The following is a 27,582-nucleotide window of genomic DNA, read 5'->3' as shown; positions in this document are numbered from 1 at the left end:
TTCACTTCTAATTCAGTCAGCCTGAGGGTAATGGATGAGGTGCCTGGCACCAGTAAAAGCTTCATCTGCATCTGTGGGATAACACTACAAAGAAAAGAGAGCCTTTGGGAACACAACACTCAAGAGATGCATTTTTATTTCCCTACTACCAATGGTGCATTCCTTTTATTGCTTTATAAATCTCAAAAAACAAACAATCTAAACTGGATAAACATTAGGTTATATTGTTATTTGGTTTTAACTTGGAAAAAAAACTTTATTAGAGTAAATACAGGTCATCTGAGATTTTGAAAAAAAAACTGTTTCATGCCTAGACATGAAATATAGATATGAGATATGACATTTAAGATTTTATTTGATGTGTGTGAGGTAACTCCAGTTCCGTGTGCATGTGTGCATGTACTCTCACACAAGAGCTCTGTTCTTAGCGCTAAATGAAAGAAACACAAAGATCCCGGGGACTAGCTACTTAGTCTCGCCAAATGGTGAACTACTGGTTCAGAGAGATCTTATTTCAAAAGGAAATAAACCAACAAAAAGGTGGAGAGCCACAAAGAAAGACATATTAACTTCTGGCCTCTGCGTGTGATACACCACACCTACTCCCCCCATACACAAATTAAGCATTGTAGGTAATAAGCATAGAAATAATGTGGCTAGTTAGCTGAATATGCAAATACATTCAATAAAGAGATAGAGTAAGATGAAGCAGCAATGAAGAGTGATCCTTTCCTTCTCACCAGGTTAACTACAGTCACTGTGCAGTCTTTACTGCAGCTATCAGGCAACAGCACAGAGAGAGACAATTCTCTGCGTCAAATAGAACTGTGTGTTCTGATTCTCATTTTACACAGAAGTTACTCCAGATCATATTTTTTATCTGTGTGTGTGTGTGCACGTGCGTACGCGCACTCATGCACACATGTGTACAGGTGCATTCACCCATGCAGGTATGGGTATGCGGCAGCCAGAAGTTGATATGACATTAGTGTCCTTTGTCATTCTTCCATCAGTCTGTCTCCATCTTACTTTGATTTTGGAAACAGAGTCTCTTACTGGACTTAGAGCTCAAGGATTACGTAGACTGCACGTCTCTGTTTCCTAGCTCTGGGACTGCAGGCATGTAGCGCACCACCATACAGTTCGTGAGCTGGGCAAGGGGCTGGAGATTGAAACACACAAAGACTCACAGACTGAGACATGGGTCATCCTTGAAGTCAAATGCCCCAAGAATGCCTCCTTTATTGTGTTCAGGGGGCAGTTTATATAGAGATAGCCACGCCCCAGCCAAACGCACCAGAAACCATTCCCCTGCCATCAGGAACTCCTGAAGGTCTCATGCTCAGAGCAGCTGTAGGCACTCAGATCAGGGGAAAACAAGTTGTTTACAAGAAATTCAGGATCTGGGGGTTCACAGCTCCCAACACAGGCAGATACTGGCATGCCCAGATTTTTGTGTGCTAAAGATCTGAACACTGGGCCTCATGCGTGGACTGTAAATAGAGAACCATCTCCCTAGCCCTATTTTTCTTTTTTTTTTTCTAAAGAAAGCAATAACATATTGTCAAGTAAGTCTGTATATTCAGAGACTGTCAGCTAGAAACTTAGATGTCATTTTGTCTGAGCAGCTCATGTAAAAAAGTTAAAAGAAGAGAAACAGTTAATAACAGACAAAGGAACAGGATTAATGACTTCCTAACTATTAGCCAAAATGTTTTCTAACTGTCCTATGTTCTGTTTCAGAAACCCATTACAAGCTGAGTACGGCGGCACATTCTTTTAATCCCAGCACTCAGAAGGCAGAGACAGGTTCTATGAGTTCATGGCCAGCCTGGTCTACATAGAGAGTGCCAGAACAGCCAAAGAAATACAGCGAGTGTGGTGGTTTGAATGAAAATGTCCCTGGGGGTGAGCTTTGAGGTTTCAGCTGGGCAAGCCAAGCCTAGCAGCTCACTGCCTCTTCCTGCTACCTATATATCCAAATGTAGAACTCTCTGCCTGGTACGCCACCATGTCCTGCCATGATGATAATGGATAAATCTCTGAAATTGCAAGCCAGCCCCAATAAAAGTTTTCCTTTATAAGAGTTGCCATGGTCATGCTGTCTCTTCATAGCAATAGAAACCCTAAAACAGTGAGCCCTTGACTCAAAAAAATTATAATTTTAAGTAGGCAGATTTTTAAGGAAATTTTGCACTTATCACTCCCAATCATGATAAAGGAAATACTAATTTGAGACAAGATTAAGTATAAATGTCTTAGTAAAAAGGCCAGAGAACATGGCAATAAATGTGTAAAATGAAGCTAATCCATAATTATATAAGCACAATAACTTACATACGTGACAAACTACATCACTTCTTGCCACTTATCCTAACTTCAGTGTTAAATTACTAATCATTTTATAAGTAGGTGTGTTAGTTTGGATGTAATTGGCCCCCAAAAGCTCATAGCGAATGGCAATATTAGGAAGTGTGGTTTTGCCGGTGTTGGAATGGCCTTCAAAGGGAGAAAGTGTATCACTGTGGTGTGGGCTCTGAGGTCTCAGATATGCTCAAGCCATGTGCAGTGTCTCAGATAACTTCCTGCTGCCTGCTGATCAAGAAGCACCTCCTTCTCAGCGCCTCCAGCACCATGCCTGCATGCCATCATGTCCCACCATGATGACAATGGACTAAACCTCTGAAACTTAAGTCACCCAATTAAATGTTTCCCTTTATAAGAGTTGCTATGGTCACGGAGTCTCTTCACAGCCAGAGAAACCCTAAGACAGTAGGTATAAACCAAATTCCTTATATGACAAAGAAAAAGACAGTGAAGATACAATGTATTTCAACAGAATTCCACAGTTTACATTAGCATCTGAACCAGCTAGTTTTTATGTCAACTTGTCGCAAGCTAGAATCATATAAGAGAATCTCAGCTGAGAAACTGAATGCATAACAGTGGTTTCTCAACCTTCCTAAACTGCAACCCTTTAATATAGTAGTTCTTCGTGTTGTGATGACCACCAACCATAAAATTACTTTTGTTTCTACTTCATAACTGCAATTTTGCTATTTTATGAATTGTAATGTAAATTACCTGTGTTTTCTGTGAAAGGGTTGTTTGATTTCCCACGAAAAGGGTCATGACACTCAGGGTTAAGATTGCCCCGAAAGATTGGGCTATAGACAAGCCTGCAGGGCATTTTCTTAATTAGTGACTGGTGTGGAAGGGCTAAGTACATTATGGATGATGCAACCCCTGAGGGCTGGTGGTCCTATAAGAAAGCAGGCTGAGCAAGCTATGAGGAGAAAGCTAGTAAGCAGTGTTCCTCCATGGTCTGCATCAGCTCCTGCCTCCAGGTTCCTGTCCAGTTTGAGTTACTACCTTGGTTTCCCTTAGTGGACTGAGATTCAGAACTATGTAAGCGAAATAAACTTGTTCCTCCCCAAGTTGCTTCTGGTCATGGTGTTTCATCACAGCAATAGCAACCTCTGAAAATCCAAAATATATTTGATTTCTAAGTCTAGAAAATTTTTCTTAGAAATGTTTATTCAGAAATCCAATAAATGTACATTTGTACGGAATTTTCAGTGTTATGGGATGGGTATCTACAGATAGTCTAACAATTATTATCACCCTTAAAAACTTAAGGGTGAAAATAAAATGCTAAACACAGCTAATTGCTAAATAATCACCATATCAAGATGAAGAGATTAACAAATTTTTATATGCATAAAAAGCTATATAGCATACCTACACTAATCAATTATACACAATCATTTATTCATGAAAGAATGATTCTGTGTAGTTATTGCTTTAGCAAAACCAAAATGAAAATAATCTGTGACATTATATTTAACATTTAATTAGCTTTGAGACATTTGAATGAATTATTTGAATCTCATTGATTTAAGACTAGTTAGATCTATTGGCATCTAACACACAAATCATCCTCATCACTAAATCCACTAGCATGTAACACAGATCACTGTCATCATTCAGAAGAGCCAAAGTGAAGCTTTACTAAAAGTACTTTAAAATACTAAAAAAAAGAAAGTTGACGATTTAATTATTTCACGTGCTTTTTTCTTTTACCTGTTCTATAGGAAATATAACTCAGGGATGCTAAAAAATTCATTAACATTAAAATTTGCTTTCAGGTAAGGAAAGCCCTATATAAATAAGACTGGGGAAATGTAATATCACATATGTACTGAACATCCAGTTAAAAACCTCAGACCAGAGGTGACATAAATAGACATAGGTCTTCATGATTAAGCTTATAACTGCTACTTTAAAAAGATAAGTCTTCAAAGGGGGAAAAATAAACTAAGGATTTGATAACGGGGGCTAGAAATACGGCCAGTGGTAAGGAACTGACCTAGCAGGTTCAAGGCCTTAGGTTCAATCCTCAGTACAAAGGAATAAACAGTATTAACAGAAAACACACACTTACCAGATGGAGACATGTATTCTGCATTTGCCCTACACACCACTTTGACAGGCAGATTACACATTTGCAGAAAGGCCTGTAAATGAAGAGAAACATAATAAGCCTGGTAAGAATACACACATATTTGAAAAGAACTCTTCCTTCTTCATTTCTTTCCTAAATAGTCCATACAATAATACTCCACTGGAAAATGATGAGCAGTTTAAAGCTTCCAAGCAAAATTATCATTTTACTTAAAAAAAAATCTGTCATTAGTAAATATATAAACTTAAGACAATTATATATATATATACATACTTAAGAAAAAAATTTATTCACATTTATATTACTTTATGTAAGTAAGCAATATTATATATTGCTTTAACTTTTTTTAATGGATGACTAATGTCAAAATTTTATTAAGATACTGATAGTTTAATATTTTTATTCACTGAAGGACTGTCATTTTTCTCGTCATACTGGAAAATTCAAAATGTTATTTCTGCTACTCAATGTTCTTTTCAGTAATCCTCAAAATCCTGACATGTGGTTTTTATGTAACTAATTCATCATTTAAGATTTAAATTGGGCTAGTTAGTGGTGGTGCACACCTTTAATCCCAGCACTCAGGAGGCAGAGGCAGGCAGATCTCTGAGTTCTATGCCAGCCTGGCCCACAGAGCTAGTTTCAGGACAGCCAAGGCTACACAACAAAACTCTGTCTCAAAAAATCTTTAAAAAAAAAAAAAAATTAAAATTGGGAGCCAGAGCCCAGTAAATAAAGGCGTTTGTCTCCAATCCTGACAACCTGTGTTTGATTTTTTTTGGTTTTTTTTTTTTTTTTTTTTTTTTTTTTTGGTTTTTTCGAGACAGGGTTTCTCTGTAGCTTTGGAGCCTGTCCTGGAACTAGCTCTGTAGACCAGGCTGGTCTCGAACTCACAGAGATCCGCCTGCCTCTGCCTCCCGAGTGCTGGGATTAAAGGCGTGCGCCACCACCGCCCGGCACAACCTGTGTTTGAATACCCTCCAAAACCCACATGGTGAAAGGAATCGGCTCCCAAAAGTTGTTCTCTGTCTTCTATACACATGTGGTGACACACATGCTCATGCTCGTGAGCATGCTCTCTCCCTCTCTCTCTCTCTCTCTCACACACACACAGCACAACTCATAAATAAACATAAGATTAAATAAAATTTTAAAGAGACAAATGATTTTCCCCTGGTTTACAGAAGAACTGTGAAGGATTAAATGTCTACTAATAAAAGAGTAGGTAGACAATATAGTATATCCAAAACCAGAATGTTCCACAGCTGTCTTCTCTTAAAAGCTTATGCTTTGGAAAAATTTTTTATGATTAAAAAATATATAAACTGGGTGTGGTGGCACACGCCTTTAGTTCCAGTACTCGGAGGGCAGGTGGATCTCTGAGTTTGAGGCCAGCATGGTCTACATGGTAAGTTCCAAAACAGTCAGGGTTACATAGAGACCCTGTCTCAAGCGGGGGGAGGGGAAAAAAAAGGAAAGAAGAAAGAAACAGAAAAAAAAATTCACACAGACAAATTCTACCTACCCTACTATTTTGTAGGACACTCCAGGTTTGCGCCCCTGTCCTCTTTCATAACTTTGTGACCCCTCCTCTTACAGTTTTCCAATGTTCTTTCTACACGATAATTCATTACATTGGGAAACCTTAAGTTACTGTAGTTCTAATTCCCATACACACTTTAGAAGGGGGAAAAACTTTTCTTATTTTCACAAGTTGATAAATTATAATAAAAATAGTCAAATGTAAGTTGCCATAAATCACTTCATTAGCAAGGCTATTTTTATCATATATTGAAATTAAGGATAGAACAGCCAGCTTATACACAATACAAATTTCTCAAGAGCTGTTTCCTAGGCTTCCTTTTCCATTTTGGATTGAAAATCAATACTAAACATGAACAACATTCTAAACAAATCTCTGATTTACCCATTTGTAAAACTAAGGTAAGACTGTTCCAGGCCACTCTGGGTTACATTACAAGAACCTATCTTGTTACAAGACCCTGTCTCAATAAAATAAAACTCTGTATTTTAATTTAAAAGTATGTCAATTAAGCTGGGTGATGGTGGCACATGCCTTTAATCCCAGCACTAGGGAGGCAGTAGCAGGAGGATCTCTGTGAGTTCGAAGCCAGCCTGATCTATAAGAGCTAGTTCCAGGACAGGCTCCAAAGCTACACAGAGAAACCCTGTCTCAAAACACCAAAATAAAATAAAACAATAAAAAAGTACATCAATTAAAAAAAGAAATCCCCTTTATTCACAGCATGAGTAAAGTTTTGTAATTTATGTATATCTGATCTCCCCAAGCAAAAGAAATGCTTTAGAGCCGGGCGGTGGTGGCGCACGCCTTTAATCCCAGCACTCGGGAGGCAGAGGCAGGAGGATCTCTATGAGTTCGAGGCCAGCCTGGTCTACAAGAGCTAGTTCCAGGACAGGAACCAAAAGCTACGGAGAAACCCTGTCTCGAAAAATCAAATCAAAAAAAAAAAAAAAAAGAAAGAAAGAAAGAAAGAAAAGAAATGCTTTAGAAAGCCAAAGAAAGTAATTTTGCTTTTTTTGAATTTCTGCTGGTCTCCTTACAATCTCCTTCATTTTCCCTACAACTGACTTATAATATTGTATAGTATTTGATGCCAAGCACTCAACGTTGCTTATTTTGCAATGTTATCTGGGTACTCCAATCAAAGTGGGCAAGTTACTGTGGCAGATACCTTTAGCTGCCCTACCCTCACCCATCCATATTCCCCCTCTCCTGGAAGCGGGAGAAGTCTCAGCAGCAGATACTAAGTGCAAGTTCCGGGACTCCACACAGTAGACGGAAACAGACATAATCAGAAGAAACAGAAAAGGTGGAGAGGAGCACCTATCAGCAACCCTTCATACTGTAATACAAAGAAGGGAGAGATCAATGATGGTGACTGCAAACTGATTTCAGGAACAGGAAAAAGACTAAGGTCAAGGAGACAGCTCGGTGAGTGAAAAGTTCAGCTCACACTTGAGGGCCTGATGTGGGATGTGGGGGATCCACATAAAAAGCCGCGCAGAGGGTAACTCCACCTCACGGCAGGAGGAAGAGGGAAAGCAGAGCCCTTGAACCTCCCGGCCAATGGTCCAGCCACTCACTGAGTTTCAGGTTCAGTGAGAAACCCTCTCTCAAAAAATAAGGTGGAGATGGCCACAGTGGCCCATGATTTTAATTTCAGAACTCAAGATGCAGAAGTATCTCTGAATTTAAGATCAGCCTAGTCTACGTAAGACATTTCAGGCTTGCTAGGATTACTACAGTGAGCCCCTGAATCAAAATAAAATAAAATAAAAAATAAAAAAGTGGAGTGACACCTGACATCAACCTCTGATCTTCACACACATACATACATACATGAACATGTAAACACACAAAAAACACAAGAAAATGAGAATGTACTCATATTAACTGTGAAATGTGAAGAGAAATTTATTGAGAACAAAAGTCTAGGAGAGACTAAGGCCTTCAACAAAGCAAGAGTTTGAAATAATTTAGTTCTCTTCAAAGACCTGAATAATATTCAACTGTTAATTAGCAACCACTAATACCATACAAAATGGTACATATGGTATGAAATTGTACTACATACATAGTAGAATTATATATATAGTAGAATCAATATTCCATAGAACTTTAGTTCACTTTTTTTAAAAGGCAGAATATATTGCTGTACAATCAGAACTATACTTCAAGTTTTTGCTTCTTTTTAATAAAAAAAAATTAATTTTGACCAATTTAATGACACTCAACATACAAAACTCAACTGAGGGCAAGATTCTTCTTAGACAAAGATTAATTTTGTAACATAAACACATTTATTCTTCATCACTAGTTCAGAAGTAATATCTGAATTCATCTGGAGTTTACAAAGAAGCTTGATATTACAGAGAACTTCCACTCAAATATTAAAAATGTAAAAACAAAGCATTTCCATGATTATCTTCAACATGTAAAAACTTCAAAGGGAAAGGAAACTCTGACTTAACTAGTTCTTTTGTACTCTCTCTGTAAAATGGAAGGGAATTGACGTTCCAAAACAGTACCTTCGCCTTCTACATTTCTATAATATGTTTAATGCGGGGGGGGGGGGGGGGGGCAGTGCACACGTGTGAGGGTACCCATGGAGGTCAGAGGTTATAGATCCAGATCCCAATAGAGCTTGAGTCACAGGTAGCTGTGAACCATCCAACACTAAGAACTTAACTTAACTAAAAGAACAGCATGAGTTCTTAACCACATAGGCATCTCCAGCCCCTCATTTTTATTTTTAATCTAAAACTCCAAATAATAGTTATGAAACATCAACCAAAAACACATTTTGTTTTTTATTTGAAGTAGAAATATTTATCTTTATCCTTAGCTGAGAAAAATGTAGTCTTGGTTATAACAAGGAATAAGCAAACTTAACCTCTTACTCTTCAGTTGGACACTTAATTCTGAAGCAACTCAAAGAAAGCACAACATGAAATAACTTCCTTAGCATATCCTATGCCAATGTTTTACAACCAGGCTGTCCAATATTGTAATCACTAGTGACAAGTTGCTAATTAAGTTAAATTTAATAATATTGTACAAAATTTTAAAATCAGTTTCTCCGGCAATCTAGTCTTTTTTTCATATTCAAGCGGCACCTGTGCCTTAGGTCTATTTACTACATTTATTATACAGTACAAACATCACACTTCTGTGGGATAGGGTAATGGGTGCTGGAGATCTACTGGATAGTATGAATTTATAACAACATGGGTAGCCAGTACATAAGAGAATGAGGCACGAAAAGCTGACATTATCTAGAAGTGATTAACATTATAAAGACAACCTACAAAACTGGGAGAGATGCCTCAGCAGCATCCCAGATAATATGTACATCACATTTCAAGTCTTTTTTTTTTTTTTTTTTTGGTTTTTCGAGACAGGGTTTCTCTGTGGTTTTGGAGCCTCTCCTGGAACTAGCTCTGTAGACCAGGCTGGTCTCGAACTCACAGAGATCCGCCTGCCTCTGCCTCCCGAGTGCTGGGATTAAAGGCGTGTGCCACCACCGCCCGGCACATTTCAAGTCTTTATTGCCGAAAATACTAGCAATATTCCAGAAGGGAACATGAGAAAAAAAATGGTTAAATTAAATTTAAAACCACTGGGCGGTGGTGGTGCACACCTTTAGTCCCAGCACTCAAGGAGGCAGAGGTAGGCGGGTCTCTGGGAGTTCAAGGTCAGTCTGATCTACAGAATTAGTCTTTTTCTATGTTTCACTGCTTTATACTTCTTTTGCTTAATTTTCCCCTAAGGTTTGTTTTCACCTATATGTAATTTTAATAGGCAAATGCTGTATCTTTTTCTATTCTAATTTTGGCTGCTTTTATAAAGAATCTAATTTTTCAAAGCTCTCAGATGTTGATGTATCTAAAGTTGAGCTAAATATTCCAGTAATAGTTTTTCTGAGAGTGTGTACTAAGGATGGTTCTATTCTCTCATGTAATCTGTCTTCATATGTGCTCTTAAATGTCATTTTCATGCTTTGGTAACAGATTTGCTCTATATAAAGCATATTTCTTATTATATTTTATTATTTGCTTATTGAGTTATGATTTCTGATTACAAATAGCTAAATTTTCTGTTTGTTTTCTAAACCAATGCCTGCTTATTAATAGGTGTAAGTATTGATTTCTTAAAACACTAATTAATAGGTGGGTTTACTTGAAGCACTGAACTTTGGATTCATAGAATTAAAAGATGCTAATCCTTATTGTAGCTTGCCAGTACTTTTCAAGAACTTACTGTATGTAAAGGATAGGTAGTAAAGACAGTCATGGTCTGAAGGTACTGACGGAACTTACACTCTGAAGGGAGAGGTCTTTTATCTGCATGATTTTGATAAATTACGAAGTAAAAATTTGTCAGTACCGTATGCTTATTTACTTGTTTTTGTTTTGTTAGAAAAGAATATATAGTAATGTGTGTTGAAAATCAATCATTCCCTTTCTCCTTCAGCTCGTTACCAGTATTAGTATTTTAGACAAACTGTGTCCAAGGACTCACTTCTGCTGAGGTGTCCCTGGGGTCAAGATCCACAATGACTTCTTGGGACAGAAGAAGGCAAAAGTTGATGAATTCCCATTTTGTGGCCGCATAGTGTCAGATGAATATGAGCACCGCTCTTCCACAGCCCCAGAGGCTGCCTGTATTTGTGCCAACAAATCCGTGGTAAAGAGTTGTGGTGAGGGAGGATGGCTTTCATATGCGAGGGAGGCCCCGCCCTTTTTACTTGTCATCCAAATGAACAAGATGTTGTCCTGTCCTGGGTCTGACTGGCTCCGGACAGGTATGCATAGTGCCTTGGGAAGTCCCAGGTCAGTGACCAGGGTTCACCTTGGCCAGGCCATCATGTCCATCTGCACCAGGCTACGGAATAAGGACACATGTGACTGAGGCTCTGCCAAGTTTACGTTCCCTGGCTGCCAGAAGATCCACATCTTAGAGATGTGGGGCTTCACCAAGCTTAATGCAGTGAGTTTGAAGACATGGTTGCTGAGAAGCAGCTCGTTCCTGATAACATCTAATATACCAGCAATATATTGGTCCCTTGCATTTCTGAGGGAGTCCACGGTACTCTCCTGTACCCTCCCAAATCATGTTCAGTAATAAATCTCACATCCAGTCAAAAGTAAAAAACAAAACAAAACAAAACAAAACCACCAGCAGCATAGCTGGCACTCACCGAAACGGGGTGAAGTGTTTTCTACAGTCTAAGAAGATATGTAAAGTTCTGTTACAGTTCCAACTGAAAAAAAAATAACTGTAACAAAAAATTCTAATTTTTATTAGCTAAACAGATTAAGTAGGGACGGATAATATACTCACTTCATTTCAGCTAAGTAATTCTAACACAGCCCTGGATGTTTAGCAGCTACCTCTTTCCTCTCCCATACCTGAAGATATGCTAACATCTTATCTTAGACGTTAAACACTAACACTCTGTAATGTACATTTCAGCAGTAAATCAGCCAAGTGACAGGAAAATGTTAAAGTAATCCAAAATTTTAAATAATTTTCTTTAATTAAACTTTTAAGATTGAGGACAGCTTAATACGACTTTTTCCATCACACAGAGCACATTAACAGCACTGCTCAATGACAGCGATCACAGCCTACACTGCCCACCTCAGGACCAAACTTCTCTTCAGGTCATAATTACATCTGAAACACTTCACGTGAAAACTCTATAAAGCTTATTCTCAATCATGCAATGCCACTTTCGGGCACAAAGTGAAAATAATTCTGATTTTAATTTCTATCCTGTTTCACCAGAACACAAAGAAAAATCAGTACCGACAACTGAAGAATTATTTTCCACTTTACTGAAAAGAGATGTTTTAAAATTAAAAACCATGAAGAAATCTACCCACAAAATAATTCATTTTACACCAAACTGCTGCAGACCCCATAATTGAAATAATGTATCTAAGGTTAAAAATGAGAAGTGTTAGGTATCATTCTTAAAGAGACATATTAAATTCCTAATACAGTTACAGTAATAGCGCTATTTGTAGTTTAACATAAATTAAGACCGTAATTATATTTGTGACTATTTTAAACAAAATAACAAATTCCTTTGTACCTGTGAATGTAATTTATAGCAAAGCCAGGTTCATTTTCCAAACCAATCTATTTCACACTGCAGAGGTACTCTGGTATAACAGTATAATGTAATTCTTGTGGAATGTTGAAAGAGTAGATTCACTAAAAGCACAGAAGAGGTTTGAAGATAAATGAAGATGCTATTCATTCAAGGGTAATTTCATCTTAGAACTGTATGAAAGATGTTTCACTCACACTGGATAGTGTATGGTCTCAATTTTAAGTGTGTTTTCAGCTCAAATACAATACTGCTAGATCGATTATGCTGATATTGTACATCTAATAATGAAGAATGCTAGCATTTTTCTACTAAAAAAAATAGATTGTCTTCTTCTTACCACTATGTCTTCATTGTCCTATTTAACTGCAACAAATGTTAACATACAGTTTGCTATTTACCTTTTAAAGAAACAAGCAAAAAAGTGATGATACTTTAAACTTAAAATTTCTCAGAGACTTATAGAAACATGGACTTTTAATAGGTTAAATAAATATTTGCATTAGAAAATATTAGCTGGTATAAACTACTTCATAAATTACTAAAAATGACAACGTATTCACCTACTTTATTTTGAATATGCAGTACTTCATGGCTGCAAATCCTATAAGACTAGTTCAGATGTTTTACACATATCATTCATGTGCTAAAGAACTAATATGATATCGAAATTGTTTCACTCTGTTAAGTTCTGTTTACTATATAAATTCAGTTTTATTTTAGAAACATATTTTATACTTATTCATACTTTATATTTATACTTCATAATTCATGCCAGGTGTTTTAAGTGTAACTTACCATAATCATCTAATTAATGTAATATAAAACAACAAATCTGAAGAAATTAAATTCAAGGAAACATCTACAGCCTTCATCTCGTTCATCTTGGAATACTGAAAAGGGCAGCTGTTGCTATGTTCTCTTCCTTAGTTGTTACTGCCTTCTCCTAACTCTGAAGGTAAATACAAAACCTCACTTTACAGAGTATGATCAAAGTGAGGACAGACTTTGAAATCTTTAAATTCATATTTTATGAAACTATAAAGCAGCTTTAATTTTTAAATATTTTCCATAAATAGTATTTTATTCGTTCTCTATTAAATTACATCAAATGCCAGCATCCTAGCAGTATTCCCATCATGTTTTAAGTTGGCACTTCATACTGAATATAACAACTTGTTTAAAACAAAAATGTATGAAACCCGATCAAATACTCAAGATTATTTTACCTAAAATTCTGCAGGCAAGCTGTCTGCCATTGCCATTTATCTAAATGACTTGACAAGGAGCTATTTTCATACATTTTCCAATTCAACAACTGACTTGCAATCCAAAGAAAAAAGGTACTTACTCCTCACTGCTCAACCCCAAGATTACATTAGGATATGACCGTTAATCACTAATAAATACTTCCACCTACAAGTTTAAGTAAATATCAGTCCATCTGATATGTTAGTGTTCACAGCATTAATGATGCCTATAAAAACTTTGAATTTTTTGACAATATAATCAACAGAAAAAATAGTTTTTGTTATTTTTATTTTCTCATTTTTAGAGTTATTTACTCACAAAACCCAAGGAAAATAAAAAAGATTAAATGAAACATAGACACTCTTTTTAATCTGAGCTTAAATGTCATTCTTAATGTTTAAGTGCTACTTTTTCATGCAGAATTCTAATAATGATTATTTGTCTGTGACACTAAAAAAAATTCCAATTTTATAGACTCTATATTCAGACACACAAAAAAAGAAAAGCTAGGTTGTTTACATTGGCTTCATATATATTAAATGAAATTATTTCTAAACCTCACCAAAAAGTATTATCTTATTTTATTTATATATATATATATGTATGTGTGTGTGTGTGTATATATATATATATACACACACTTATTTATATGAAGATATTCTCAAAACAAGTATATAAATCCTTAAAGTCAAAACAGGCATTAATTCTCTGCTCAACGTCTTCTATTTCCATAGCTTCAATTTTTTCAAAAGAACTTTTCACTACCTAAGAAGCTTAATAATAACATAAGAATGTCTTTGCTACATTTCAAAATCCCAAAAACTGAGACGTTTATCTTTTATAACTTAATGTAAATTGTAATATGCTAAGAAATGTCAGAAATAATGTATAATTAAAAATTCACTTATTGTGGGGCCAGTGGTGGTGCACGCCTTTAATCTTAGCACTTGGGCGGTGGCAGCAGGCAGATCTCAGTGAGTTTGAGGCTAGCCTGGTCTACAGAGTGAGTTCCAGGACAGTCAGGACTGTTACATAGAGAAACTCTGTCTCAAAAAACAAAGCACAAATTCACTTACTAGCAGGGCAGTGGTAGCACACGCGCCTTTAATTCCAGCACTCAGGAGGCAAAGGCAGGTGGATATCTTGAGTTTGAGGGCCAGTTTAGTCTACAGAGTGAGTTCCAGGACAGCCAGAGCTACTGGGGGATGAGGGGGTCATGTGTTATTAGGCCAACAGCTGAACCTCTCTGCCTCACCACTCTTCTCTGTGGGGAAGTAGAAATTTTAATGATACCAACTCCACGGGATTGCTAAGGAGAGGGTCCTTTTGACATGTAACTCACACAGCACTGGCCTCATAGAAGGATTAAACTAATAAAAGCAATGTGCTCAGCACAATGTTGCCCACACATAGAACTTAACCAATATGGATGGAGGCTTTCTGTTTTCCTCCATAATTGGTGGGCCCTGTGTCTTTAGAAAGACCAGCTCTGAACTCTAAAGATGTCTACTTTTTGTGTTGTGTTTTCCGGCTTTGTTGTTGGTCGCTTTAAGACTAGGTCTCATATATAGCCTAGGCTAGCCTGAAACTCATCTAGCCACAGCTGGGCTTGAATTATGATGATCCTTCTGCCTCAGTTTCCAAAATGCTAGGATTATGGCTATGTGCCACATCTTGATTTGTTTGTTTCTTTTTTTCATGTTTGTGGGTGTTTTGCATGTATATCTTTGCACCATGTGATGCATGGAACTACAGCTACAACTGTGAGCCACCAGGTGAATGCTGGCAACTAAGAGCAGCCAGAGCTCTGAACCTCTAAGACATCTCTCTAGTACCACATTTTAAAAAAGGGTAATAGTAGCACCCTACATTGGGCTATGGTAAGAACTGATCATAATACTTTACATAAAAGCTTTCGAAGAGTTGGTTATACACAATCATATTTAATATTAAATTTTAAAACAAATCTGAATATTCTTAAATAACATTAGGTTTACGCATTGAATATCAACATATTTGGCATAGCATGAAAACATGCTCCAGTGCACAGCTTCATGCCCATAATTATACAGGCAGCAGAAAGTGGACTTGGTGGGTAACAAAAAGAAGACAAAAGGACAAGAGGTTGGGAAAGTGTGAGGATGGGAAATGGATCTAGAAGGTTGGGGAAGGAGTAGTAGGGTAAACATGAACAAAATCCATGTATGAAAGTATCAGAGAATTCATAAAATCCTGTATTTAATGTGGTTATAAAAATTATTGATGTTAATGTTCCCTTTAAAACCTTATATATAATATTTATTCCCAGTGGTGTTCTTTAGGCATTATCAAGCTTGTAAGCTTCTAATTATCTTGTTGAAACTGATTAAATGTATTTCTGCCAAGAATCAGAACATAAGGAAATAATCAGCATCCCCTGCATATTTATAACACTCCAAGTATCTTTCTAAATGTTTGAAATATGTTAATCCATTCGATTCCCATTTGCCAACAGGACAGTAACTACCTTATGTCTATTTTACAAAGGAAGAAACTTGAAACAGAGTTCTTAAAGCATACCGTCCTTGGAACAGGGATAAACTGTCCATTTCTCTTTGTGGAATTTGTTATAAAATAATATATATATTACATATAAATATCTATATCTACTGTTTCTAACTGAAACAGCAGAGACGTTTAGACAGGGTCTATATAGCCCTGACAGTCTTGGAACTCACCATGTAGCCCAGACTGCCTCAGACAAGATATGCCTGCCTCTGTGCCCGCCTCTGCTTCCTGAGTGCTAAGAATAAAGGGATAAAGTGCACACCCAGAACTTCTTACTTTTAAAAAGCGGGGTTTTTCTTTTGTGAAAAGCTTAAGAATTCCTATGTATTCATAGTCACTTGTTCACGCTGTATTTCTAAACTAGCACTGTCCAATACAAGGGCCAGCACTCACATATGCCTGAGCATATGACTAGCACAAACAGACATATTCTAGGTGTACACATCAGATTTTGAATTTAATTTGAAGAAAGTAAAACAAATTTTCTATTGATTTTATGATATTTTGATATACTGGGCTAAGTAAAACATTACTAAAATTAACTACTTTTTAAATGAGGCTACTAGAAATTTTGAATTACTTAGTAGCTAGCAGTATATTATCTACTAGATAGTTGGTCTAAGTTTAGAGAGTAAGAGACAATAGTAATGGAATTATCAGGTTTGTTTTACGAATCACTATAAGCCTAAATCCCTCAAAGAAGCACTTTAAAATGAGAACTGTGTCTACACGTGTGTGTACAGTGTTACATAAACACTGAGCCCATGAGAATATATCAGGCTAACTTTTCACCACAGTCAGCAATCAAGAGCACATTACGACCAAGCAGCACTCAGGTAAGCCTAAACTTGTAGACAGATGATACAGAGACAGCAAATCACAGGGGAACTGATCACCGGGAGGAAAATTATTTTCTTTTAAACTGAAGTCATAAAGGTGCCTACCATTAAAAATAGTCAAGAAGTTAGCTTTCAGAATATAATAAACACCTGCCTATGTGATTAAGTAAATTTAAATTTCCTGATGGCATAATTGGTGGACTATTAAAATGTCTAATATTTTATATCTGGTATCTTCTAGAAAATAAACAGTTTATAGATACTTGTCACGTTGTTTTGATCAATTTTATACATCAGACATAAAGTCCTTAGCTCGTTCTTCTAAACAGATGCTGTTGCTCTATACAGAAGAAAATTACTCCATAAAGTTTATATCAGATATGTGAGAAAGTCGCATTTATAGTCATGGCTACTATCAGCTGTCAAGTCAAAGAATATTGAAGAAAACCAAGAATTTTTAATATATGCTGGTTAATTTATCATCTAAGTGACATATGTAGGATAAAAATTTGAAATGGCTAAGCAAAATTCAATTATTTTAAAAGGTCTTTTTTGGTGTTATTTTCATGTGATTTGAGAAACTATGGTGAGAAAACAAATTAAAAGGAAACATAACAACAATAATATTTACCAAGCTGGGTCTTTTTATCTCCCCTTCCAAGGAAAACTTAAACATCACTTTTTAAAATGGTAATATTCTGCTATTTTGCTTTGTATAGAAACTGATTAAACCACTTAGACTTTGGCTGTTCAAGTCTGGCACCCTTTATATACGGAACTGGGGAGCTCATGGTAGAACTGACCTATCCACTGTGGAACAGCGAGTGTGCGGCAGATCTGGAGTCCACCAAATAGGGACATGCAATGGATTCCTCCAACAGCTCTGACAACCCACGTGCTTAACCACTGCATGTCTTCAAGGAGCCAAACTCTTCCCTAGCTGAGAATCATTAGTCTATTCCTACCCAAAATTCTGTCCTATTTGTTCAAAATTAATCACTGCAGTACTCTCTACGATATTATTTCATCCTAAGGGCTCTTTGTAAGGGATCCCTAGACGACTTCAGTAAGGAGCAAATATATTGAAATACATACAAAGTAGCCTGGGCACATTTCTTTTTCTGCATGCAGTAGGAGATTTTTCTGAGGAAAAAATGTTAATTAGCTTTGTTAGATCCTTAAAGTGCTACCGCCCAAACGGCAATTAAAAGGGGTCAAGAAACAGTGCTTCAACTAAAATATTCACTGTGCTCTGAGGCTATCTTTTCAAAGATATAAAGACTGAAAATATTATTTTATATACAGCAAATAATTTATTTGTGCAGTCATTTATCAGGCAAGATTGCTTCACCACACTAAGAAACCATTTACACAATATACATCTATTGGGTGCATTCTCTATTCCAGGCAGCTATGTTTTGTGTGTGTTTGTGTGTGTTTGTGTGTGTGTGTGTGTGTGTGTCTGTGTGTATGTGCAAAATGTTAAATTCCATGTATCTCACAAAAGCTGTACAAAGGCTGTATGTATTACACATAACTGAAAATTTATTCATCAAAAGTTAAGATAAAAATAAATAAAAATTAGTTAAATAGAATTCAAAGACAAAATAAAGGCAAAAATTATAATTTATATTCTTGGTAAAAGATAGATACAAGACAAATGTAAAAGAAACATAATAGATCCACCAACTAATAAATTTCTGTCCAAGCACATTTCTTCCCATCTTTTCTTTCCTTCTCTGCCTTAAAACAAAGATGAACTGAATACCATACCATCTACAGCCTCACTGAATGACAATATCAGACAGTGGTATTAAACCCAGTGGTTATCAAATTAAATAAAAAATATAAATGAGATGACCTAAAATTAAATGCTTAGCATTATGCCTCCAATACGACAAAAGCTTGACAAAATACTTTCTCTCCTTCTTTCTCTTTGTCCTCCAGGAGCCCACAGTCTCACCTCCAATAAATGTCACACATTACAGACCCTTTTTACATGCTGTACAGTCAATCTCCTTTGTGCTGCAAACTACAGAAGCTAAGTACCTCAGCAGCTAAATATATAAAATATTTATTTAATTTTATAACCTACAGAAACATTTACTTTTTTCAAGTAAACAATTCTCCATGTATTCCATAGCACAGTTTTAAGTTCACATTGCCAAAAATCTTTTTTGGATTATACAACGTAACATTAAATTTAAAAAGCAATTGCACTCAATAAGTGGACTGGTAATAATAAACACATATACAATCAATAAATATATGAGGAATAGCTAGAAAGAATCTATCTGCTTCAAAACTGACAGAATTAAGTTAGCATGTGTATAACAAGCAGAATGATTAAAATATGTAGCGAGTAACTACAAATAACTTAGAAAATAATTCTGAGTATGTAAGTAAAATTATTGCCCCAAGTAAAATAGTGTATCTAACCAAAAACAAAACAACTGTTAAGATCGAATGTGTCGTCCTCTTAAAAGTAATTTTGATTAAAGGAATAGATAATAAAGTGTATTTTACATACTGACAACTGAAAATACTGTATAAAATTATACTTCACAGAAGAGTAAGATTATACTAATAATGGTTAAGTCATACAGAAAAACTCTAAACATACAATACCAGACTTTCAGTAGGGGGTGGAGTGCAACTCAAAATGATATACATCCTCTAGCACAAAGAACAAAATTACATTATTTACATATTTACCTGCACAGCAAGAGATGCTGCATTGTCAGAAAGCAAAATTTGCTCCCCTGTGGAAACATAAAGAAAGGTATGAGTCCAAAGTTTAACTGCTAAATAAGCAAAATATATTAAATATTATAAAAGTTTTCTCTATTTTAAAAAAGGATATCCGACACTAAAGCAATTATGAAGCTTTATATCAATGCTGCCATGTAACAGTTTCAATTAAATTATCATGTGTAAGTTATGATAAAATAGGGACATTCTAAAATTATCTGATCATTTATCTCATTTTTTCAGCAATTAAAATTGTTTTTTAGAAACATCCATTTTTACAATTTAAAAAAGTATTTTTTCTTTTCATTAAAATGAACTAAAATAGTATCTGTTCAAATCTCTCTAGTTTAAAGTAAAAGTATTCACAACCACATAAACCAGCTTACAGTTAATATTGCTCTGTGTGTCTAGGTCTGTCACACAAAAGAAAGATGACAAGTTCGCTGCAATAAAAATTCCATGCTTAGAAGACGGGGGCTGCTGCCTATTAGTCTTCATTACTTTGCAGTCTTCTGACAACTGTAGCAGGCTGCTGAGCCCCAAATGGGGTCCATAATGTGATCTGATGATATATGAAGAGCTGCTAAAGGGAGCCTGAACCATCCTAGCCTATACATTTTAACAGTTCCTTTTTACTGAGAGCCCGCTTTACCACAGGACTTGGAAAATCTGCTGTCTCAGCTATTGGTGCAGTAAATCTGCCAAGTGCTCCTGCAACCACATCATTTTACACTGCCTATAGCAACCAATATAACGAGTCAATAATAAACTAAGGACCTTATAGGCTATGAATAGTTGGTTACCTGGCAGATACAAGTTTAGGCAAAACCTCATAGACAAATTATACAAGGGAATCCTTCTTTGTATTTTACATTCTCAATTGGATTCGTACATTTGGGGGATGCAGCGAGTTTCGTTTGTTTATTTGCCTGGTCAGCTGGTTCAGTTTAGCTTGGGGGTTTATTGTTGGTTATAAGTATATTCTAACACAAAGCCATTTTAATTGTGAATAAGAACCTACCTCTCAGTTGCTGATATAAGGTGGCATTTTCAGGCCAAGGTTCTGTGGCTGCAGAAACAAGGCAACGATAATCAGGCACATGGGCAAAAGCATATCAATACTCAGCAAATCCATCAGTGTGTACACTGGAAAGCATATCAATACTCAGCAAATCCATCAGTGTGCACACTGGAAAGCATTTCAAAGCTAAGGTGACACTTAACTACAGCAATGACTCATACTACCTTAGACCACAGGATAGCCTATTTAAGAAGGCTAGACTGTTTTAATGTTTATTGTGTGGTGATAAGGTTTTTCATAGAAAAAGAGGGAATATCTTGCCCAATTAACATAAAATTAGCTTCCTTAAAAATAGGTATATGCAAAATAATGTTTATACAACAAAATACTGGTATTTTATTCAGCACAAAAAATAAATAATGCTGAGAACATTTTACTGTAAGCTTTTCAAAAAGTAAACTTTCCCTCACTAGATGAAAGAAAACACACATCTGTTAACAACCGTCCACCTTTCCTTTTTTTAAAAGTAGTACTGCAAAAACACAGGCATCCCAGTGAACATTAGAAGGCTCCACTGCCTGGACTCCAGGAAAGCCACCCTACAAAATGATAAGCATTAATGCATCATAGGCATTAAGAATTACAAGGTGAAACAAAGTCAGTAAAACTAATTTTAAGCCTGATAATGAAGCTTGACCTTGACCCTTACTCTCCTGTCTACACAAGACTGAAGTTGGAGGAGAAGCTAGCTATAAATCCACCAGCGCTAAGGAAAAGCACTCAATTCTAAAAAGACTCTGATCAACTGTGCTTAAGAAGCAAAATGATTTTTGCCCTGTGGTGGTGGCTGTGCCTGCCTTTAATCCCAGCACTCAGGAGGCACAGGCAGGAGACTGTGAATTCCAGGCTAGCCTGATCTACAAAAGCAAGTTCCTGGACAACCAAAACTACACAGAGAAACCCTGTCTTGGAAAAGGAAAACACACACGCACACATACACACAACAAAACAAACAAACCGAAGAAGCAAAAACAGAAGAGTGGACCTGGGAGAGAGGAGAGGTGGAAATGGAAGGAGTGGAGGGAGGAGGAACTTCGCACCAGATGTACTGAAAACAAAAACTTTAAAAAAATATTTTAAAAATAAAAAGTAAAAAAGAAGCAATAGTTGTATTAACAGAATATACAGGATTATCAAGATCTCATTTACTAACTTCACCTCTGTAAAGGACATAAAGCATAAACTAATCCTATAAAGCAACTATAATTGCTATTAGCAAGAAAGTGGGTTATGATAGTTAATAAATGATAGTCTTCTAACTGTTTATGTTAATCTAGTCTCTGACACAGCAACAAATCATTTTAATATATAATTATAGTTGATTTTTAAAAGAAACCTATATATGTAATTCATTTTAAGATGAATCATTTAAGAGGCAATAGGTAAAAAACACTTAAATTTCTTATACTTTAGAATGATTATAAAAAACATAGTATTATCAAAAGGGGCAAATCTTACATTTAACCTAATTAATATACATAAAATTAAGTACACATTTACTGATAATACTAGGAAATAATTAAGCATATAATGGACCAGGAATAGTTTTCTATACTGTTAGCTACAATATTGTGCATATATGTAAAGGCTACTGGCCTTCGGCACACATACCAAAAAATGTAGTGATGCTAAATATTTATATTTTACTGTAAACATTTTAACAAAGTAAAACTTCAGTAAGAACCCAATTAGCCTACATAGTACAATTCTTAAAAATCAAAGCAACAAAAATAAGCTGCCATTAGCAAATTATTCAAAAGTAACTTTTTAGGATAGATTATATAGTCAACATACCTATACTATTAACTTCTCTAAACAACACAATGAGACTCATTTATTATAAGGTCCATAATCATCAAATATTTAATTTTATGCACCACATAAAATGTGGCTAAAGCAATAGTACCAAAATAACATTTATAAAATTTCCAAAAGATAAATAAATATTAAACTCAGTTTCTGAGAGAATACATGTGTTCTATACCTTTCTATGAGCCATAATGTACATATCTTGCATACAGTTCCTACTCATTGTAAGTAAAAAAAAGAAATTGAACATTTAATTAAAATCTATCATACTTCATTCTTTAAAAATGGATAAGCAGCTTAATATTATTGTAGTGGGTTGTTATAAAATATTTTGGTAATTTCAATTTGTTTAGCTATTTTGTCTCTATACTAGACACAGACTGCAAATTTTCAAAACAATTTATCATTAAATATATGCTATCTGCAGTGTGTTTATTGATAAATTAGAAGTTACTCTATTGGTTTATGATATGAGCTATAATGTGAACATTAACTCAAGCTTCAGTAATTCCAGTAGCTCAGGGCAGAGTGCTCACCTAGCAAACATAAAGCACTGGGTTCAAACTCAACACACACACACATACACACAGAGAGTTAATTTAATTTATCACCACCTTCACTATGATGGATTCTCCAGACCTAATTCAATAGAGTATATAAAAGCAATAGAATTTTTGCAACATTCTACCTGAGTGAAAGTAAGCTACCTATAAATCTGGTATGAAAAACCTACAGCTGGAAACTAAGGTAGAAGAGGGCAATGTTTTGCTTGGTACAATATATAAACTATATTTCAACTGATAAGTTATTGAAAATAAAGTCTCAGGAAGAAACTACCAAACATTTGATACTTTCTTCACAAATAGAACACACCAATTTAAAAAAGGCAAGTAGACTGATGAAACTCTATAGCAATTTTATTTTAGCACCTGAGAATTCAGTGCCATGGATCAACAGATGAGAAACTGTATGCAGAAAATGAGCTGCTACCTAATTCACCCCTGAGCATCTCAGAGCATGTAAACAACACTAATTTTTTGGCATAGTCTACGTGGCCTAGTTTAAACAATTATAATGTGGGAAGAGAAATCACTAGTGCTATTCTATAAGTGTACCAAAAGAGAAAATCCCATGTTGGGGGGGGGGGGGGGGCATGTTGCTAGACCTCTAACCCACGGGGGTGCCGGTCTATCACGTCAGCAGTTCTCACGCTGTGAGTCTCAAACATCTCAGACATTTACATTACAACTCCTAACAGCAGCAAAATTACAGTTATGAAGTAGCAATGAAATAATATGAGGAACTGTATTAAAGGTCACATAAGGATGAGAAACACTGATGTAAGTAGACCCAAGAATCATGAACAATTATCTCCCACACATGGCAAAATATAAAGATTATTTCTTGTTGTGAATAACAATAATTAAAGACTTTTATTGTGGACACCTGACTAAAGGGGCCATCCAAAAGGACATTTTCTCTTTCCAAATGTTGAGCAAACCAATTCCCACTCCACCACTTGCTCTGAGTTATACTATGTACCAAATAAAGGGAAGTGAACACTTTTAAAGCACAGTGATGACAATAAACATAATACTTGTAGCATTTTTAAAATTATTTTTAAAACAATAAAACAGCCGGGTGTCGGTGGCACATGCCTTTAATCCCAGCACTCAGGAGGAAGTGGCAGGTGGATCTCTGTAAGTTCGAGGCCAGCCTGGTCTACAAAATGAATTCCAGGACAGCCAGAGCTGTTACACGAAGAGACCCTGTCTTGAAAACCCGATAAATAAATAAATAGCCTATTCAGTTTTAAATAACTATTCTTCAGTTGACTTGCAATGTTTTAGATAATAAAACTACTTCAGTAGGAAATATTTCATATCACTTACCCCTATGTACTTTCAACTTAAACTAAGTCACTCCCAGTATGTATGAAAGGCCATTTTAAACATCCTTAGAGAAGGAGCGGCCTCAGAATAACTAGAAAAGTTAAAACTAAAAGTTTTCTTAAAAGGGGGTTGGTAAAAACCAGAAGTTGTGAGAAAGGGTTGTTCAATACTGCCAAGTTATTTATGCCTAAACCAAACCGAGAGTTTCGTGTAGTACTTGGAATGAAGACCCAAACCCTCAACATGATGTCCCAGATCCTTCTTGGCCTTTGGAAAGTCAGCTTCCCAGTCTGCACTCCATCCAGTTTCTCCGGCCCCGGCCTCTCCTGTGTTGTTTCCTCCACCTAGAATGCTCTCTTGTGTCATCACCTCTCAGGTAGTCCGGTGTGTGAACTTATGACCCCTGCAGCTGAACAGAGATGGCACTCAGCAAGGGCCTAGTTAAGCACTCTGCTGTCCCAGTCCCGGAGTCTTTACAGTCTGTCTGTAAGCAAGAGCCTCTCGTTTTCACTTTGTATCCTACAAATGCTGAAGATGAACTTTATCCCCAGCAAGTCTTTATTGATCTCCCTCAACTGCTCAAACGCTCCCTTACACAGACACCCTTTATACCACTTATCACAGTCGATATTTTCACAGTCTGATGTTTAGTTATGTCTCCAAGCAGAAAACAAACTGTGACTCTAGAATTCAGGTCATCTTTAGAACCTAACACATAGGAAATATTTCACTGGATAATGTTGTGTTTTATTATTATCACTTCTTTTATTATTACTGTGGATCATTTTATGCTAATAAGAGCTGCAGGAAAGATACAGAAACTATATCATGTAGAAAAACATTTTTAAAAATTCACCCAGACAACTTCAAGACCATACAACACAAGTCCAGTAATATTATTTGCCTGAAAACAGCTGGATCTCCAATTTCAACTTACTTTTTTAACTCTTCCCACTTTCATCCTTAGTATAAACTCTTTATGTGTCTGATATCTATTAAAAGAATAAACAAACATAATTACTAAATCTATTTGGGCCTGCATGCTGTATTAAAATGGGACTCCCCTCTGTATGCTGTGACTACGTTTTATTACCATTGGTTAATAAAGAAGCTGTTTTGGCCCATGGCATGGCAGAATATAGCTAGGTAGGAAATCCAAACAGATATTGGGAGAAAGAAGGCAAAGTCGCAGAGATGCCATGCACCACGTGGTGAAGTATAGATAAGAAATATGAGTTAATTTAACTGTAAGAGTTAGCTAATAACAAGCCTGAGTTATCAGCCAGGCATTTATAAGTAATATTAAGCCTCTGAGTAGTTATTTGGGAACAGGCAGGCAGGAGAGAAAGGTCTGACTACAAACTACTTATTTCAAATTTCACCATAGAATTCAAATATTCATGTGCTCCTAACCAAGAAAAAGTCAGGTAAAAATCAGCTTTTTAGACTAAGAAAGGCTGAGGGAAGAACATACATGAATTAGTAGAGGAGTCCCTGTCTACCTGCCCACTTAACACCACGATCCTTGTCCAACTAGACAGAATATGCCAAATTTTTCCTGAACACTTAAGGCTTGCTTTTATGAATTTGCTCAAATTGTTTCCCTTCGATGTTTCTCTGTACTGACAATCATCTTCAAAGCCAAGTTTGTCACATTATTTCTCTTTTATATGTACTGTCCATGGAAGTTCATATTTACCTATGTCATACATTATTTTCTACCGTATCTTACTGTGAAGTCAATATTGTACTTCTCATTTCCTACAAATAAATTCTTAGATACAAAAGTTTTTCTGTAGTTCTGAAGTTATTTGCTAAAATCTTGGATTCTCAACTGCTTCAAGCAAATCACTGTAGTGCATGCCAAAAATAGTAAATTTGAGTTTATCAAGTTTTAATTTTTTGTCTAATTACCATTTAAAGCTAATACTTGTTGTAAGAATTCCAAAGTAAAACTACCTACTTTGGCAGCTAGAGACATGGCTCAGTTGGTAAAGTGCCACTCGAACATGAGAGCCTGAGTTTGACACGCAGCAACCACTGGAAAAGCTTGTGCTCCAGCATATGCTTGGAATCACAATGCTGAAAAGGCAGAGAGGAGCTCCCTGGGCTTGCTGGCTGCCAGTGAGCTGAATAAGTTCCATGCTCAGTGAGAGATCCCGTTTCAAAAATAAGGTAGAGAGTAACTGATGTCAACCACTGGCGTCACATATGTGCATGTACATGTGTGCTAAACACATTCATACAAAAAAACCTACTGCCTGATTTTGGAGAAATTAATTCATTCTAAGAAAAGAAATTACTATATGGTTCAGTGGGTAAAAGCTGACATAAATTCAATCCTCAGGACACACATGGTATAAGGGGAAACCAACTACCATGGGTAATTTCTGATTTCTCTGCTCATGTTATGGCATACCCCTCCCCCCACACACACACTGTCCCTTTCTAAATAAAACTGGGATACATTTTTTTTTCTAAAATTAAAAAACTATTTCATCTTTTTCATGCTAAAACAAAGACACTCTTGGTGGTCTACTCTAACTTACATTTTAAAGATCAGAACTCCTGGGATGGGGCTGGAGAGACGGCTCAGTGCTTAGAGCTCTTGCTGCTCTTGCAGGGATCCAGCACCACACAGTGGTTCACACCAGGGATCCAGCACCCACACAGTGGTTCACACCAGGGACCCAGCACCCACACAGTGGTTCACATCAGGGACCCAGCACCCACACAGTGGTTCACATCAGGGACCCAGCACCACACAGTGGTTCACACCAGGGACCCAGCACCACACAGTGGTTCACACCAGGGATCCAGCACCACACAGTGGTTCACACCAGGGACCCAGCACCACACAGTGGTTCACACCAGGGACCCAGCACCACACAGTGGTTCACATCAGGGACCCAGCACCACACAGTGGTTCACACCAGGGACCCAGCACCCACACAGTGGTTCACATCAGGGATCCAGCACCCACACAGTGGTTCACACCAGGGACCCAGCACCCACACAGTGGTTCACATCAGGGATCCAGCACCACACAGTGGTTCACACCAGGGACCCAGCACCACACAGTGGTTCACACCAGGGACCCAGCACCACACAGTGGTTCACATCAGGGACCCAGCACCACACAGTGGTTCACACCAGGGACCCAGCACCCACACAGTGGTTCACATCAGGGATCCAGCACCCACACAGTGGTTCACACCAGGGACCCAGCACCCACACAGTGGTTCACATCAGGGATCCAGCACCACACAGTGGTTCACACCAGGGA

General features: G+C 36.7%; 1 protein-coding gene and 1 pseudogene across 1 annotated transcript in view; one reads left to right on the top strand and one right to left on the bottom strand.

Moving 5' to 3' along the window:
• The window catches only part of LOC121439087 (metaxin-2), a 51,619-nt gene that overhangs the window by 10,656 nt on the left and 13,381 nt on the right, over window positions 1–27,582 (bottom strand). The window contains exons 2-4 of the mRNA XM_041639586.1: window positions 20,536–20,583; window positions 19,479–19,525; window positions 4,445–4,517 (exon numbers count right to left, since the gene is read on the bottom strand). Of these exons, the coding sequence (XP_041495520.1) occupies window positions 4,445–4,517; window positions 19,479–19,525; window positions 20,536–20,583 (168 nt within the window). The remainder of the gene's footprint in view (window positions 1–4,444; window positions 4,518–19,478; window positions 19,526–20,535; window positions 20,584–27,582) is intronic.
• LOC121439068 lies at window positions 8,614–11,050 on the top strand (annotated as a pseudogene).

The sequence above is a fragment of the Microtus oregoni genome, unplaced genomic scaffold (assembly GCF_018167655.1).
Source record: "Microtus oregoni isolate MIOR12 unplaced genomic scaffold, Mior012 000060F_001, whole genome shotgun sequence".
Classification (NCBI taxonomy): domain Eukaryota; kingdom Metazoa; phylum Chordata; class Mammalia; order Rodentia; family Cricetidae; genus Microtus; species Microtus oregoni.
The sequence above is the reverse complement of the archived record's forward strand: the minus strand, read 5'-3'. Positions and strand labels throughout refer to the sequence as shown.